Source organism: Salvelinus namaycush, unplaced genomic scaffold (assembly GCF_016432855.1).
Source record: "Salvelinus namaycush isolate Seneca unplaced genomic scaffold, SaNama_1.0 Scaffold9, whole genome shotgun sequence".
In the NCBI taxonomy this organism is placed as follows: domain Eukaryota; kingdom Metazoa; phylum Chordata; class Actinopteri; order Salmoniformes; family Salmonidae; genus Salvelinus; species Salvelinus namaycush.
In genome coordinates, this window is record NW_024061641.1 from 741,654 (window position 1) to 759,585 (window position 17,932).

At 40.9% G+C, this 17,932-nt stretch overlaps 3 protein-coding genes across 11 annotated transcripts in view; 1 reads left to right on the forward strand and 2 right to left on the reverse strand.

The window, feature by feature from the left end:
• Positions 1–17,932, forward strand: part of LOC120043328 (zinc finger protein 2-like) — a 401,596-nt gene that overhangs the window by 294,735 nt on the left and 88,929 nt on the right. The gene's annotated exons all lie outside the window — the stretch shown is intronic.
• LOC120043336 (zinc finger protein 189-like) lies at positions 244–7,316 on the reverse strand. Of its 8 annotated transcripts, none has more exons than XR_005476408.1 (4): positions 7,052–7,316; positions 1,462–3,187; positions 865–916; positions 244–812 (listed from the first exon to the last, which is right to left on the reverse strand). XR_005476408.1 is itself a non-coding variant. In XM_038987961.1 (2 exons), exons 1-2 carry the CDS (start codon positions 7,230–7,232, stop codon positions 2,073–2,075), a joined length of 1,296 nt encoding a protein of 431 aa, XP_038843889.1. In that variant the 5' UTR covers positions 7,233–7,316; the 3' UTR covers positions 244–2,072. The 8 variants fall into 8 exon arrangements, 1 of the variants encoding a protein (XP_038843889.1); XR_005476407.1 differs by having other exon boundaries at positions 1,410–3,187; XR_005476406.1 differs by having other exon boundaries at positions 244–916.
• Positions 12,250–15,657, reverse strand: LOC120043335 (gastrula zinc finger protein XlCGF46.1-like). Its single transcript, XM_038987960.1, has 2 exons — positions 15,193–15,657; positions 12,250–13,654 (listed from the first exon to the last, which is right to left on the reverse strand). Exons 1-2 carry the CDS (start codon positions 15,356–15,358, stop codon positions 12,474–12,476), a joined length of 1,347 nt encoding a protein of 448 aa, XP_038843888.1. The 5' UTR covers positions 15,359–15,657; the 3' UTR covers positions 12,250–12,473.

Here is a 17,932-nt window from a genome sequence, read left to right on the forward strand (position 1 = left end):
TACTTCCGTGTTTTAGTCAAGGAATTTTAGAAAATCCGTTGTGCTATTGGCTGGCGAAACCAAGAAACACATAACAGCGCCGCCAGCTGGATGGGAGTTTACTACTGTGGAAGGCAGCCTACATAATCAATGATTCATCAGGAGTCGACTGTTTATCATTACTCTACACAGCATTACATCAATAATCATGAATGAGCAGCATTATGTTAGAATTGATGAGAAATACTCTTGGACAAATGCAAGGAGACCTTTTCTGGAATTTTATTTCATGTATCGATAACATCCATCCGACTATTATCTCATCACCCTGAGAGACATTCTGAATCAAACGACCAGATATTCCTATTTGTAATGATATAAAAACATGATAAAGACTTTGTACAGCTTGTCCATGCCTTTATCTCTGCAAGGCTGGACTACTGCAACGTACTCTTCACCAGGATCCCTGTCAGGAGTCTCCAGGACTACAACACAGTCTTCACCAGGATCCCTGTCAGGAGTCTCCAGGACTACAACACAGTCTTCACCTGGATCCCTGTCAGTCCCAAAGTCTCCAGTACATCCAGAACAGCCCTGCCAGGATCCTGATGAGAGTGCGAAACACCATCACATCACCCCCATCCTGGCACCTCTGTACTGGCTCCCCATCTCAACACCATCACATCACCCCCATCCTGGCATCTCTGTACTGGCTCCCCATCACAACACCATCACATCACCCCCATCCTGGCATCTCTGTACTGGCTCCCCATCTCAACACCATCACATCACCCCCATCACATCATCTCTGTACTGGCTCCCCATCACATCACCTCCATCCTGGCATCTCTGTACTGGCTCCCCATCTCAACACCATCACATCACCTCCATCCTGGCATCTCTGTACTGGCTCCCCATCTCAACACCATCACATCACCTCCATCCTGGAATCTCTGTACTGGCTCCCCATCTCAACATCACCCCCATCCTGGCATCTCTGTACTGGCTCCCCATCTCAACACCATCACATCACCCCCATCCTGGCATCTCTGTACTGGCTCCCCATCTTAACACCATCACATCACCCCCATCCTGGCATCTCTGTACTGGCTCCCCATCTCAACACCATCACATCACCCCCATCCTGGCATCTCTGTACTGGCTCCCCATCTTAACACCATCACATCACCCCCATCCTGGCATCTCTGTACTGGCTCCCCATCTCAACACCATCACATCACCCCCATCCTGGCATCTCTGTACTGGCTCAACACCATCACATCACCCCCATCCTGGCATCTCTGTACTGGCTCCCCATCTCAACACCATCACATCACCCCCATCCTGGCATCTCTGTACTGGCTCCCCATCTCAACACCATCACATCACCCCCATCACATCATCTCTGTACTGGCTCCCCATCACATCACCTCCATCCTGGCATCTCTGTACTGGCTCCCCATCTCAACACCATCACATCACCTCCATCCTGTCATCTCTGTACTGGCTCCCCATCTCAACACCATCACATCACCCCCATCCTGGCATCTCTGTACTGGCTCCCCATCTCAACACCATCACATCACCCCCATCCTGGCATCTCTGTACTGGCTCCCCATCTCAACACCATCACATCACCCCCATCCTGGCATCTCTGTACTGGCTCCCCATCTTAACACCATCACATCACCCCCATCCTGGCATCTCTGTACTGGCTCCCCATCTCAACACCATCACATCACCCCCACCCTGGCATCTCTGTACTGGCTCCCCATCTCATTCCAGACTGAATTCAAACCCCTCCTGCTGACTTTCCAGTGTATTCATGGCAATATCCCTCCTTGTCCATGTCCCTTGTAGCGTCATCTGTCAGTTGCCCCGTGTAATTGTGTCCATTAATATATATTTTGGGGGTTTTCATTTTATGCACTTTGAGATTATTCTGTATAATTAAAAGCCCTTTACAAATGTAATGAATTATTACTTATTATTATTATTATTACAGCAGACCTGTGAATTTCCTACAATACTCTGTACTGTTTGATTTGAATGATGAGGTAATGATCAAACTTAATTTACATTCAAAGATTTATTTATCTGAGACCCATAGTATGAATGGTCTGGAGTTGCTTTCCTTTCCTAAGAGTGTTGTCCACATTCTGCCTTTTTATTCCCATCTTCTGACTGAAGATTTTCTTTCTTCTGTCTGTTTTCCTCTCTTTGTGGATATTATCCATATGTTTCAGTAGATGAGTCTTCCGAGTGAATCTTTTACCACAGACTGAGCAGCCATGTTGTTTTTCTCCTGTGTGAGTCTGTCTATGTTCAGTTAGGTGCTCCTTGCGATTGAAGCTTCTCCCACAGTCACCACAGCTAAAAGGTTTCTCTCCTCTGTGAATGCGTATATGCCTGGTAAGGTGCTCCTTACGATTGAAGCTTTTCCAACAGTCACCACAGCAAAATGGTTTCTCTCCTGTGTGAATACTCATGTGCCTGGACAGATGTCCTTTTTGTTTGAAGGTCTTTCCACAAAAGGGGCAGGTGCAGGGTTTCCCACCATGACAGAGCCTGACATGGGCCTTCAGTTTACAGGTGGAGTTATAGAGTTTTTTGCAGAAGAGGCATTCACTGGGTCTCTTCCTGGTGTGAGTCACATGCCTCTGCAGGTCAGCTTTCAGTGCAAATGTTTCACCACAGTCACGGCAGTGGTGAGTTTTTCTAGATGTGCTGGGTATGAAACACTGTTTCTCCATTGGTGGGTTGGGATCCAATGGTGGGCTGCTGTAAAGTCCTACTGGGTCGCTGCTTACGGCTGAGCTGAGGATGAAAGCATTGTTTTGATTATCTGGAGGGTCATACAGAATGTTGAGATCCTTTAGGCGGGTCACAATGCCAAAAGGTTTGAGATTCATTGGTTTAGAGTCACTCTCTCTGTTCTCCACAGTCCGGGTTTGGGGAAGAGTCAGGGAATGAAGTGATTCCTCCTGATCACATTCACTTTTCACACAGGAAGGAGTAAATATGGAGGCTTTGGTGTCAAAGAACCCTTGAAGCTGCTCTTCCTCCTGACTGGTGCTGACTTCCTCCTGTTCTTCTTTAATCTGTGTGGTCTCTGAATCCTCCTGTCCCAGACTGGGGCTCCACTCCTGCTCACAGTGCTGCTGCTCATGGGGAACCTGCTCTTCAGAGAGAGAGAGCTGCAGGGAGTCTGGAGGGAAGGAGAGCAGCATAAGTTATTTATAAAGCCTTTAGACATCATTGTTGGGGTCATTTCAAAAGGTGAACTGAAATTCAAATTCTATGATTGTAAGACTAGAATCAATTTTCAATTACTTCCTTTATAATGTGAAGAGAAGATTTGTAGTAAAAAATAAACAAAAAAATGTTTGAATTGGTTCAATAACGTGTGTTATTGTGGGTTTATAACCTGCTGTGTCCAGTCTGTTGGTGACTTGAATACCCAGTTGTATAATGGTAAAATGATTGTGGCATGGCTCTGCATTACAGTGGATAATTTCCCATTGTGCTAGAGCAACTGCCTGTACAACCAAGGGTGAACAATAAACCAGATACTCCAGACAGTTATTCTACATTGTCACGGCCATAAATGTGTTTCCACTTTGGATATTGGTTTCATATTTGGATTTCCCTTGTCAACCTCTCTTTGACGGGAGATCCTAGGATGATGAAAGTGATATGTCTAGAATCAGAAGATGGTAGAGAGCAAGCTACACCCTTTGTTTTTGAGTTAAGTTCTGTATTCATAAAGTGACTTTACATTGGTTTCAATGGGGGAATGTTTGCACTCTAGGCTAAGGGACTGTCTTAAAAGTGCCATCTGCAGAACCTGGTGTTTACAGGAAAAAAATGTTTGTCTTAATCACAGGAGGTTGGTGGCACCTTAATTGGGTAGGACGGGCTCGTGGTAATGACTGCAGCGGAATAAGTGGAATGGTATCACATACATCAACTACATGGTTTCTATGCGTATAATGATATTCCATTCGCTCAGTTCCGGCCATTATTATGAGCTGTCCTCCCCTTAGCAGCCTCCTCTGGTCTCAATTGAATGATCTTGAGATCTTAAACCAATTTTATGTTGTTTTTCCCACAACAATTACATTATGAAATTTGATCTTGTTTATTTTTTAAGGATTTGTGTAAAAATACGAGGTAAAAAAAAATGAATATACCCATCTTCTAACTTGGATACAATCTACTGAAGCCACTTGCATTACATAGAGAGATAAAAATCACTTGAAGCAAGGTCACTGATGTACCTAATTCATGAAACATCCATTAGAATTCCTAATTTAAGGGCCTCCCGAGTGGCGCAGTGGTCTAGCTGTGCCACTAGAGATTCTGGGTTCGAGTCCAGGCTCTGTCGCAGCTGGCCGCGACCGGGAGGCCCATGGGGTGGTGCACAGGTTAGGGAGGGTTTGGCCGGTAGGGATATCCTTGTCTCATCGTGCACTAGCGACTCCTGTGGCGGGCCGGGCTCAGTGCAAGCTAACACGGTCGCCAGGTGTACGGTGTTTCCTCCGACACATTGGTGCGGCTGGCTTCCGGGTTGGATGGGCATTGTGTCAAGAAGCAGTGTGGCTTGGTTGGGTTGTGTTTCAGAGGACGCATGGCTCTCGACATTCGCCTCTCCCGAGTCCATACGGGGGTTGCAGCGATGAGACAAGACTGTAACTACTACCAATTGGATACCACGAAATTGGGGGAAAAAATAAATAATAAGAATTCCTCATTTAAAGTTCACTGATTTTAAATGAATATTTTGGGAAATAATGATGTTTTTTAATAGCTTAATATCTACATGTGCAAAAGATCTACTGACAAGTACTGTTCCCTCTACTTTGGCAAAATTCCTCATTTGAATTCCTTTCAACATGAATTTAAGATATTTAGCTCTAAAACTTTTAGAGATCCCATTCTGGAATTTTGACATGCCGGTAGAGTATACTATGTTCAACAATCTTTAGAAAATTTAGCCAAATAAGACATTTTCAATATTCATGTTTATATTTTTCAATATTCATAAATTCATGTAAGAAATGTTTTATTGAAGTAAAAATACTACTCATATCACAGAGCAAGTGGTAAAGCATTATATGACACCCAAAGATGAAATATTATGGTGTCTTAAAGGAGGCCTGGGTGTCTTAAAGGAGGCCTGGGCATGGTCCAAATCTCACACATGTTCAAACTTCAATTAATTATTTCTCAATTATGCTTTAAGATACACATGTAGAATATATGTAAACAATCCTTCCTCCAAAGGACCCTTCTTTGGATATTTTTTGTTGTTGTTGTAAAAATTCAAAAGATCAGGGTCCTGTTTTGTTCTAGTTTTGTGAGGAATCACCTGAATGTAGCATGGATGAGGTGGGGGGGAGTCATCTGATTCTAGACACATTCCGTCGGACTCAGAGAGCCATTGACAAGAGAACTCAGAATATCCAAAGTGAAAACGAATTGACGCCAGTTGTTGTCGTATGCTATTTGTTCTACACCTCCTGTGAGAATTAAAAACGGGTTACTAGTTTGGCCCAACCTAGCCTACAAGCAAGCTAGCTAATAGCTCAACATTTAACTTTACAGTAAAATCACAGATGAAAGGGGAAATATAATCATCTTTGGTAAAACCACAACAGAATTATAGCTACATTCAAATCTTTTGATATTGTGAAACTATTGTGCTTATTGTTGTAAATGGAATTACTGTGAATAAAAAATTAACAATCAAATTACTTCCTGGTTTTAGTGACGCAGACAATGTTTTTATCCATGCACGGAAAAGTAAATAATGACGTATGTGTTTGAATAGTGATCACTGAATCCCTAAAAACAGTGTATTATTAATAGTGATGGGAAACCGAGGATTTCTGAAGGCTTCGGGCACTTTCACAAAATTGTTCCGGAAAACGATTCATTTCTCAGAGCTCCATTACCTGTTCACAACAGTGGAGGATGGTGGGAGGTGCTATAGAAGGGCAGGCTCATTGTAATGGCTGGAATATAATTTATGGAACGGAGTCAAACATGTGGTTTCCATATGTTTGCTTTGTTCAATACTGTTCCATTTATTCCATTCCAACCATTACAATGAGCCCGTCCTCCTACAACGCCTATCAGCCATCTCTGGTTCACAATGCACATTAATAATATCTGCTTGTCAGCAATGAATAGCAGCGTCTGATTATGAGATGTTTTTTTCTCAGATTGTTTTCTTAAACTCCATAGCCAGTGGTAAGTCGTTGGCTTTAGTAGCTCATAAATCAGTTGGAATACCAGGTTCAAATGTTACATTATGCTTCCCTTTTATGTCTTAGAAAACAGAATCCATGGCATTATATAGGATGCTTAAGACAGAAGCTTACACTATACTAAATAAAATACTTGAAAAACAGTACATAGTGTGATTTCGCATAGATTATTTATAAATTTGTTTTAATATAGGGATTTGACCGCATACCCTAACATCGCCGACTGTTCCAGAGTTCCCTACTGTACCTGCTATGATACCAGTCAGGTGAAACGTTTTATTACAAAATCCTAACTATACTTGTAAGTACGGTGTCCACTAGAGTTAAGTATTTAAAATTATCATGCTGGTCATTTATGAACATTTGAACATCTTGGCCATGTTCTGTTATAATCTCCACCCGGCACAGCCAGAAGAGGACTGGCCACTCCTCATAGCCTGGTTCCTCTCTAGGTTTCTTCCTAGGTTTTGGCCTTTCTAGGGAGTTTTTCCTAACCACCGTGCTTCTACACCTGCATTGCTTGCTGTTTGGGGTTTTAGGCTGGGTTTCTGTACAGCACTTTGAGATATCAGCTGATGTAAGAAGGGCTTTATCAATACATTTGATTTGATCTTGGAATCGAAGAAAGCGCACGGTTTCAAAAAGTACGTGATCAAACGAAGCTTCGGACGTCATCGATTACGTCCTTCTGATCAAGTGATACACGCATCGGTACACTGCTTTGCGGTTTTGACGCATGCCTCGATGCTCCGGTATCAAAAGTACAGCACAAATTATGAATTGAGTAGAACTGAACGCACCAGTTCGACATAGTTGTATCTCTGGTGTAATGAGCTCCGGTGTGATCCGCAGCAGTCTCCGTAGCCGATCATTCTCCTCCTGGTACTCCATTACCGTTTTCTCAACTGCCCCAAAAATCTCCACAGCAGCCGCCGTTAAACGCTCATTTAAAAACACACGCAACAACTGTAGTTTAAACATTTTCAGTCGAATAAGAGTTGGGTAGCCTAGTCAGTCCAGTCAGTAAGTCTTTACTCCACACAAGCTTGAATGCAAAATCAAAACAAAGACTTCTATGACACAAGCAAGAATAATGAAGTACTTCCGGGTCACGGATATGTTATATCTTTCAGAATAAGTGTCCCATCCTGTATACTTTGTAAATAATTAGGGCAAAAATTATGTAAAATGTGTACAGTTATTCATATATTGTCTGCTGCTTTTCATACAAAGAATAGTTACAAGTATTTCTATAAGATATTACTTGATTTATGTGTTCATGTTTTTGTTATAATGTGGTGAATCGGTTGTGGTTGTTTCAATACAGGCATTATAACCTTCGCCTACACAGAAGGTAAATAAAATGTAAAAAATAAAAACTCCTGTGGTGTATACTTAAAGGAAAACTCCACCCTAAAACTATATTTTGGTATTTTTTTAATTAGTCCATCGTTGCCATAGTCCAAAAATGTTTTGCTTATCAGCAATGACGTTTTCAAGATACTTTCAAAATACAGAAATCATCCCTGCATCATATAATGCTGCGTTTCGCAACATAATTGTATATTTTCAGTTATAAAACTGACGATTATTTTTTATAACAAGTATTGATGATGGGTGTACTGTGTATTGAATGGGTGTATATGGGTGTGTTGAAATTGGCTAGTAGGTAACTACTTCTCACGCCATTGTCGGACAGTAGAGCTTGTCAAACGGGAGCGAAGGGCACTGTGTCCTGCTGATGTGGCCATGTTGTTGCCGTTCATGCCCTCCCCATTGCGGAGTAGACTGTATGTATGTATCAAGGTACGGTGCAATACATTCAGAAAGTATTCAGACACCTTCCCTTTTTAAATACATTTTAGAATAAGTCTGTAACGTAACAAAAAGTTTAAAAAGTTTTTCCTTAATCTGCACACAACACCCCATAATGACGAAGCGAAAACAGATTTTTTTAAATTTTTTGGCAAATGTATTAAAAAACAAATACCCTATTCACATAAGTATTCAGACCCTTTGCTATGAGACTCGAAATTGAGCTCAGGAGCATTCTGTTTCCATTGATCATCCTTGAGGTGTTTCTACAACTTGATTGGAGTCCACATGTGGACTTTCAATTGATTGGACATGATTTGGAAAGGCACACACCTGTCTATAAGGTCCCACAGTTGACAGTGCATGTCAGCGCAAAAACCATGCCATGAGGTCGAAGGAATTGTCCTTAGAGCTCTGAGACAGGATTGTGTTGAGGCACAGATCTGGGGAAGGGTACCAAAACATTTCTGCAGCATTGAAGGACCCCAGGAACATAGTGGCCTCCATCATTCTTAAACGGAAGAAGTTTGGAACCACCAAGACTCTTCCTAGAGCTGGCCACCCGGCCAAACTGAGAAATCGGGGGAGAAGGGCCTTGGTCAGGGAGGTGACCAAGAACCCGACGGTCACTCTGACAGAGCTCCAGAGTTCCTCTGGGGAGATGATAGAACCTTCCAGAAGGACAACCATGTCTGCAGCACTCAACCAATCAGGTCTGTAAGGTAGAGTTGCCAGATGGAAGCCTGCTTGGAGTTTGCCAAAAATCACCTAAAGACTCTTAGAACATGAGAAACAAGATTCTCTAGTCTGATGAAACCAACATTGAACTCTCTGGCCTGAATGCCAAGCATCACGTCTGGAGGAACCTGACACCATCCCTACGGTGAAGCATGGTGGTGGCAGCATCATGCTGTCGGGATGTTTTTCAGTGGCAGGGACAGACTTGGGCAAAGGTTCACCTTCCAACAGGACAATGACCGTAAGCACACAGTCAAGACAACACAGGAGTGGCTTCGGGACAAGTCTCTGAATGTCCTTGAGTGGCCCAGCCAGAGCCCGGACTTGAACCCGATCGAACATCCCTGGAGAGACCTGAAAATAGCTGTGCAGCGACGCTCCCCATCTAACCTGACAGAGCTTGAGAGGCTCTGCAGAGAAGAATGGGAGAAACTCGCCAAATATAGGTGTGCCAAGCTTATAGTGTCATACCCAAGAAGACTCGAGGCTGTAATCGCTTCCAAATTGCTTCAACAAAGTACTGAGTAAAGAGTCTGAATACTTATGTAAATTAGATATTTCAGTTTATTTTATAAATGTGCAAAACATTCTAAAAAAACAGTTTTTGCTTTGTCATTATGGGGTATTGTGATGTCATTATGGGGTATTGTGTGTAGTAGGTTTTTTAATCAATTTAATCCATTCTAGAATAAGGCTATAATGTTACAAAATGTGGATAAAGTAAAGAGGTCTGAATACTTTCCATATGCACTCTATATACATCTTTTAAAAATATGTTTTCCTGTATTTTTCACTAACCATACCACCCCTCCCCTAATTGGAGTAAACTAATGAACAACAACATTTACGCTTCTACTTCCAGCTTATACATACTATATACATTTTATGGACACAATCCATTTTACAAAAGTTATATTTTGTTTGTTTTTACTCCTATCCTTCCTCTAACCTTCACCTCTCCCATCTATTTCTGATTTTTATTTAAATAGGCAAGTCAGTTAATAACAAATTCTTATTTACATTGACGGCCTACCAAAAGGCAAAAGGCCTCCTGCAGGGACGGGGGCTGGGATTAAAAAGAAAAAAAAAGTATAAAATATAAATATAGGACAAAACACACATCACGACAAGAGAGACAACACTACATAAAGAGAGACCTAAGACAACAACATAGCAAGGCAGCAACACATGACAACACAGAATGGTAGCAACGCAACATGGTAGCAGCACAAAACATGGTATAAACATTATTAGGCACAGACAACAGCACAAATGGCAAGAAGGTAGAGACAACAACACATCACACAAAGCAGCCACAACTAATGTCCATCCAGTCTTATTTCTATTAACCATATAACTCTGCAAAACTCTGCATAGCTGGAAAGGTTGTATCCCCCATATATATAACATTCTATTGGTTGCACCTTCCACTTGCCTCTGATTTTTGCGGTAATGCTGCAATTAGTTGGTTGTAATTTTGGGTAGAGCAGACATTTCCATATATTCTTGTTAGCTGCATGTGTGACATAACTCCACCAGTCCTATTTATGATATCCTTTACAAAAGATTATTCATATATTTTTTTATATATATATATTTTTTAATCAGAGTTTAAATCACAATATTTGTTATTTTCTGGTGGATTAAACTGAAATTGCAACCAACTTTCTATGGCTTGTTTTAAAAAATAGCAATATTTTGGAGATTATTTCATTTTCAAATAACCGAAAGTGAGAGATTGTAATCTGAAAAAAGGGAAAAAGGCCATTCTTGAACATCAGGTGAGACATTCTTAATAATCTACTAGTGAGAGGTCTAATGCTTTAATATTTTATCATTTCTGCCATCCAAATTCATATTCATTATATACATAGGCCCGTTTATTTTTGTCTGGCTTGCCGTTTCAAATAAAATAAAATACATTTTGCTCATATAGTTTCAAATAAACTGGTCGCTAGGTGTAGGCAAGACAATAAGCAAATAGGTAACCTGGGATATGACTAAAGATTTAATCGGGGTGATTTTTCCGCAAATAAAAATGTATTTTCCTTTCCAAGATAGCAAGATCTTATCTATTTATTGCTAACTTTCTATTAAAATGTATTGTAGTGAGATGATTTATTTATTTCGGGATATGTATACAGAGTATGTCCACTTCACCGTCAGACCATTTTATTGGTAAACTACACGGTAACGTTAAAGTTGTGTTTTTTAGTGATCTAATACCTAATATAGTACACTTATCATAATTTGGTAGCATAAATTATTTGTTTAACAGTGTTATCTGACAAATGTATTGACGTGAGTTTCTGTGCGTCTGTCTCCCCACATTGTTTTCACCATATCAAATGCTGCCGGTAATATTGGGGAAAATGCCATTTTATCTCTGTTATTTTTTAGTCATGTCAGTAAATAAATATCAATTACGGTCCCATTCTGATTTGCTTCTAACAGTACCAAGAATTAGAACCGGTCATGGTAGAAAATGTTTTAGTTACTCAGCTCCGTGGTCCTGGAATTCTCTCCTGAACATTTTAAAATGTGATGATCTAGTTTCGTTGGTGGCGTTTAAACACTTGATCGATGTATATATCATAGAAGAGTGTAATTGTCTTTAGGACAGCTGTTTTTAGTCAAGACTTCCGTGTTTTTACGGAACATGTTTTTGTTGTACTGTATGTGTGTTTATAGTTTTGTTTAATGTTGTGTTAGTGTATGTAAGTTGTTTTGTCTGAAACGTTGTTCCCCCTGCAGCTATTGGACCAGGTCTCTCTTGGAAAAGAGATGTTATCTCAATGAGAAAAAACCTGTATAATTAAAGGTAAAATAAAAAAATATATATTCAAGTCTCTGTAATAGTGTGTGGTTTCATAGTGAGCCTAGCCATTCACTGTGGGAATGATTCAAGTGCAACAGTCAAGTGCTGCCTTTTACCATGATATAAGGGCGCTGTCTGGTTGAATTACATCCTTTAGATTTGAATATATATATCGTGGTTAACCTTAAAAATCTAAATAAATTCTTGTAGAAAATGTAAAATGTAGAAAATAGTAAAAATAAAGAAAAACCCTTGAATGAGTAGGTGTGTCCAAAAATAGTACCAGTCAAAAGTTTGAACATACTGACTTATTCAAGGGTTTTTCTTTATTTTTACTATTTTCTCTCAACCAGCTTCACCTGGAATGCTTTTAATCAATTTTCAGGAGTCGACTGTATATCATTACTCTATAAAATACGAAATCAATATCATGACTGAGCAACATTAGGTCAAAAATCGATGAGAAATATTTTTATGAGATATTTTACTGAAAGTGTGTACGTTTTAATGTGTCAATGGCATCAGTCAGACCATTCTCTCATCACCTGAGAGACATTCTAAAACAAATGACCAGGAATTCCTGTTTCTAATAACGTGAAAACATCAACAGACTGAACAGCAGACCTGTGAGCGTCCTACAATGCTGTGTAATGTTTAATCATTACATCATAATTCAAATCAAACTGTATTCATATAGAATGTTTTACAATAGTAAATCCATCACAAATCTATTGATCTCAAACCAACCGCATAAATTATCCAGAGTAGCTTTCCTTTCCTACGAGTGTTGTCCACATCCTGCCTGTTATTCCTATCTTCTGACAGAACATCTTTATCCTAATTTTCGTTCACTATTCATCCTGTTTTCTTCCTTTGTGGATGTTTTTGACATGCGTCAGCAGGTTAGTCTTTTGACTGAAGCTTTTCCCACAGTCACCACAGCTAAATGGTTTCTCTCCTGTGTGAGTCAGTTTATGCTTTCTTAGGTTCCCTTTCAAATTGAAGCTTTTCCCACAGTCACCACAGCTAAATGGTTTCTCTCCTGTGTGAGTCCGTTTATGATCTGTAAGGTGTCCCTTCTGATAGAAGCTTTTCCCACAGACACCACAGATAAATGGTTTCTCTTGTGTGTGAGTCAGTATATGATTCCCTAGGTCTCCCTTCTGATAGAAGCTTTTCCCACAGTCACCACAGTTAAATGGTTTCTCTCCCGTGTGACTCAGTATGTGCAAGTTCAGGTGCCCCTTCTGATTGAAACTTTTTCCACAGTCACCACAGCTAAATGGTTTCTCTCCTGTGTGAATACTCATGTGCCTGGACAGATCTCCTTTATGTTTGATGGTCTTGCCACAAACAGGGCAGGTGCAGGATTTCTCAATGTGACAGAGTTGGACATGGGCCTCCAATTTACAGGTGGAATTGTATTGTTTATTGCAGAAGCGGCATTCACTGATTATATTCTTGGTAAGAGTCACGTGCCTCTGCAGGTCAGCTTTCAGAGGAAACGTTTCACCACAGTCACGGCAGTGGTGAGTTTTTCTAGACGTGGTGCTGGGTTTGGAACCGTGTTCCCCCATTGGTGGGTTTGGATCCAATGGTGGGCTGATGTCAAGTCCTACTGGGTCCCTGCTTACAGCTGAGCTGTGGCTGGAGGCAATGTTTTCAGTATCTGTAGGGTCACAGGGAATGTTGAGACCCTTTAGGTGGGTTACAGTGGCAAAAGGTTTGAGATCCACTGGTTTAGAGTCACTCTCTCTGTTCTCCACAGTCTTGGTTTGGGGAAGAGTCAAGGACTGAAGTGGGTCCTCCAGATCACATTCACTTTTCACACAGGAAGGAGTGAATATGAACTCCATGATATCAGCCTCCAGCCCTGGAAGCTGCTCTTCCTCCTGACTGGTCCTGACTTCCTCCTCTTCCTCTTTAATCTGTGTGGGCTCTGGGTCCTTCTGCCCTAGACTGGGGCTCCACTCCTGCTGCTCAGGGGGAACCTCCTCTTCATAGGCAGAGAGCTGCAGGGAGTCTGGAGGGACTGAGAGGAGGAGCAGAGGTTACCTAGACTTTAAAAATCAGGGTTGGGGTCAATTTGAATTAAAGACTGTAAATTCAAGACTAGGTAAACTGTATCTCCAATTAAATAACTGTAAAACTAAAATCTGGCTTGACTGTAAAAACTAGGTGTCTGGCTAGACTGTAAACTCTCCTTCCAGACTCATATTAAGCATCTCCAATCCAAAATAAAATCTAGAATTGGCTTCCTATTTCGCAAACAAAGCCTCCTTCACTCACGCTGCCAAACATACCCTCGTAAAACTGATTATCCTACCGATCCTCGACTAAAGGCGATGTCATTTACAAAATAGCCTCCAACACTCTACTCAGCAAACTGGATGCAGTCTATCACAGTGCTATCCATTTTGTCACCATAAGCCCCATATACCACACACCACTGCGACCTGTATGCTCTCGTCGGCTGGCCCTCGCTACATATTCATCGCCAGACACACTGGCTCCAGGTCATCTATAAGTCTTTGCTAGGTAAAGCTCCGCCTTATCTCAGCACACTGGTCATTATAACAACACCCACCCGTAGAACGCGCTCCTACAGGTATATCTCACTGGTCATCCCCAAAGCCAACACCTCTTTGGCCGCCTTTCCTTCCAGTTCTCTGCTGCCAATGACTGGAACAAATTGCAAAAATCGCTGAAGATGGAGACATATCTCCCTCACTAACTTTAAGCATCAGCTATCTGAGCAGCTCACCGATTGCTGCACACAGGCCATCTGTAAATAGCCCATCCAATCTACCTACCTCATCCCCATTTTTTTTTCTTTTTTTTTGCACACCAGTATTTCTACTTGCACATCATCATCTGTACATCTTTCACTCCAGTGTTAATTTGCTAAATTGTAATTACTTCGCTACAATGGCCCATTTATTGCCTTACCTCCTTACTCCATTTGCACACACTGTATATATATTTTTTTCTATTGTGTTATTGACTGTACTTTTGTTTACTCCATGTGTAACTCTGTGTTGTTGTTTTTTTGTCACACTGCTATGCTTTATCTTGGCCAGGTCGCAGTTGTAAATGAGAACTTGTTCTCAACTGGCCTGCCTGGTTAAATAAAGGTGAAATAAAAAATAAAATAATTAAACTACTTCTCAATGAATTGAAGATAAAATATATATAAAAAATAATTATTATTTAACCTTTATTTAACTAGGCAAGTCAGTTAAGAAACAAATTATATACAATGACGGTCTACCCTGGCCAAACCCTAACCCGACGCTTGGCACGACGCTTGGCCAATTGTGCGTCCTATGGGACTCCCAATCACAGCCGGATGTGATGCAGCCTGGAGAATAAGATTCATTTCTAAAAGGTGTTCCATTTTTTAAAAGTTTACATTCAATCACTTCCTGTTTTTTTATGACAATGTTTTTATCCATGCGTGGTTTAGAAACACCTTCTTAAAATGTATGAAATGGTGATCACTTTTAGCACAAATAGTTTATCAATAAGGTAGAACTATTGCTAGCTTCCAGTATATATCTAAATACGAACCTATTCTACATAGTTGTATCTCTGGAGTGATCTGCAGCAGTCTCCGTAGCCGATCATTCTCCTCCTGGTATTCCACTACCGTTTTCTCAACTGCCCCGAAAATCTCCAGAGCTGCCGCCGTTAAACGCTCATTTAAAAACACACGCAGCAACTGTAGTTTAGACATTTTCAGTCTTCAGTTGATCTTTCGTTACTCCACGCAAGGAATTCAAAGTCAAAGACATGTATAACTAAATCCCCTTCTGTCTGTGACACAGTCGTCTCCAATCCTACTTCCGTGTTCTAGTCAAGGAATTTAGGAAAATAACTCCAAAGACTTTTATAACTTAACCAAGATAGACCACAGCCTTTCGTTTCCAATGGGAATAAATTAGTCATAGTGGGCAGAACAAGCAAGGCGGTGGGCAGAGCCATGCACGAGCTAACGAGATCCTATTGGACCGTTCTAGCATACATCTGCATTTTGCCGTTAGGGAACGCGTATCCTTGTGCAATAACTAAATTCGCCTTTGCGCTCCTTTTAGACAAAGCGATGTTGACAAACTTTTGCACATGATAAAGTCTTCAAGGCTTAGCTTTGGGAACAGAAAACTTTATTGAGATCCAATAATGAGAACATTTGAAGAATGTCGGCCAAAATCCATCTCCTTCCATCTTCTCCCACTGCCGGGCACTGTGCTTCCTCTCACTACCATATTTGGTAACGAGTGGGAACGCCAAGCAGATGCTTCACATTTGTATATCCGGTGAAATATCTGTCACGTTGTTCTATCTGTAATACCTCGGTCCAAACTAGTTGGTGGCAAACCCGGAAAGGAACAACAGCGCCGGCAGCTGGATGGAGGTTTACTACTGTGCATGGCAGCCAGGTAAAAAGGGAAAATATCATTACATGTAGACAAACAGTGGATTAATATCATAAATATAGGATAATCTGGAATAATGAATTTTCATCAGGAGTCGACAGTATAGCATTAGTTTGAATGAGGTCAGAATTTTTGTTTAACCTTTATTTTAACAGGGAGGCATGCTGAGACCAAGGTCTCTTTTACAGATGAGCAATTACACTATAATCACCATATAAATTCAAAGATGAAAAAGCCTGGAAGGAGGAGAGATGACTAGACACGAATCGGTTGGCCGTTTTATGTGTGGATTAATTGTCGGAGTAGAAGACCTTGTGCATTTCAGGTAAAATAACAACTCAATGTTTATATATATAACATTGAGTTGTTATTTTATATATATATATATAGGTCCCGTGTGGCTCAGTTGGTAGAGCATGGCGCTTGCAACGCCAGGGTTGTGGGTTCGATTCCCACGGGGGGCCAGTACAAACAAATAAAATAAATAAATAAATATGAATGTATGTACTTGTAAGTCGCTCTGGATAAGAGCGTCTGCTAAATGACTTAAATGTAAAATGTAATATCCCAGGACAAATTAGCTAGCAACAGCAAGCTAGCTAAGTAGGACAAATTAGCTAGCAAGTGCAAGCTAACTAGCTAAATTGCCCTTCACGTTTAATGCTTTTCGACCTGTCCCCAAATTAATTTCATTGGTTCAGAGTTTGTTTTGATATTTTAACCTGCGTGTCGTGATCGCGTTTGGTGTAGGGGGACAAAATAAATGTATGCACGATAGCGCACGCGCGCAGCCGGTATGGGTTCCGTGTGAGACTCTCTCCAATACAACCCAACATTGTAGTTATGTACATCCTTTCACCCTTCTCATTAACCTGTGGTGAGTTGTTCACAATTTTCAATTAACAAATAAAGTTTTATATGTAAGATGGCAAAATAAAGAGCAAAATTATTGATTATTATTATTTGTGCCCTGGTCCTATAAGAGCTCTTTGTCACTTCCCACGTGTTGGGTTGTGACAAAAACTCACACTCATTCTTATGTTTAATTAATGTATCGTATAGTGTGTGTGGCAGGCTTACAATGATGGCAAAAAAACAAAAATTTGAGAGTGCGCTTAAGACTTACTCTATGTCAGATCAAACAGGCCCCGAGTGGAACATCCCTGCCTGGGTACGCATTGGAAGAGGATCAACCTTCTTGCCGTTAAGTCCAAGTTATGTCTTGAGGACAGAGGGGCCCATGTTCATAAATGTTCACGGTGGTGGAAAAACTGCTGTACGTGTTTCATCACATCAAGCACTTTAAAGTAATCTCCCCAACTGAAGCTAAAGACAGGCACAAAATAGTTGACCTATGTGCATGCTTTTGAAGATACAGATATTGTGGCATTTGAGCTATTGAATTCAGAACAACCTAAAATTGTCACTTTGGAGTCTGGACCATATGCTACTGAAGAGATGACTTTCTAATCATCTCGCCCGCAGACTTCCTCTTCCAATGCGTACCCAGGCAGGGATGGTCCACTCACGGCCTGTTCGATCTGACATAGAAAAAGTCTTATCTCAAGCCATTCTCTCATGCAAAACGCAGGAGAAAATGGCTTAAGATGGTTTTGTCCTAGACATGAAGGACACATAACACCTAGAATTGGTCTAGGAGACATGTTTTCTGTAGTTTATCTACTTATACTCAGGCAGACCTACCCCGGAAATGACTTTTTCATTATACAAGGGGTCACAAGCTACCCAACAGCTCCATAAATTCACTACAAAGACTGTTTCACATTTTTCAAACAGTTCAAACTTATTGCAAACATTTGCTTTACTTCGCAGAAACAGCTGTGCTATCATGTTACATAAGCACACCATAAATA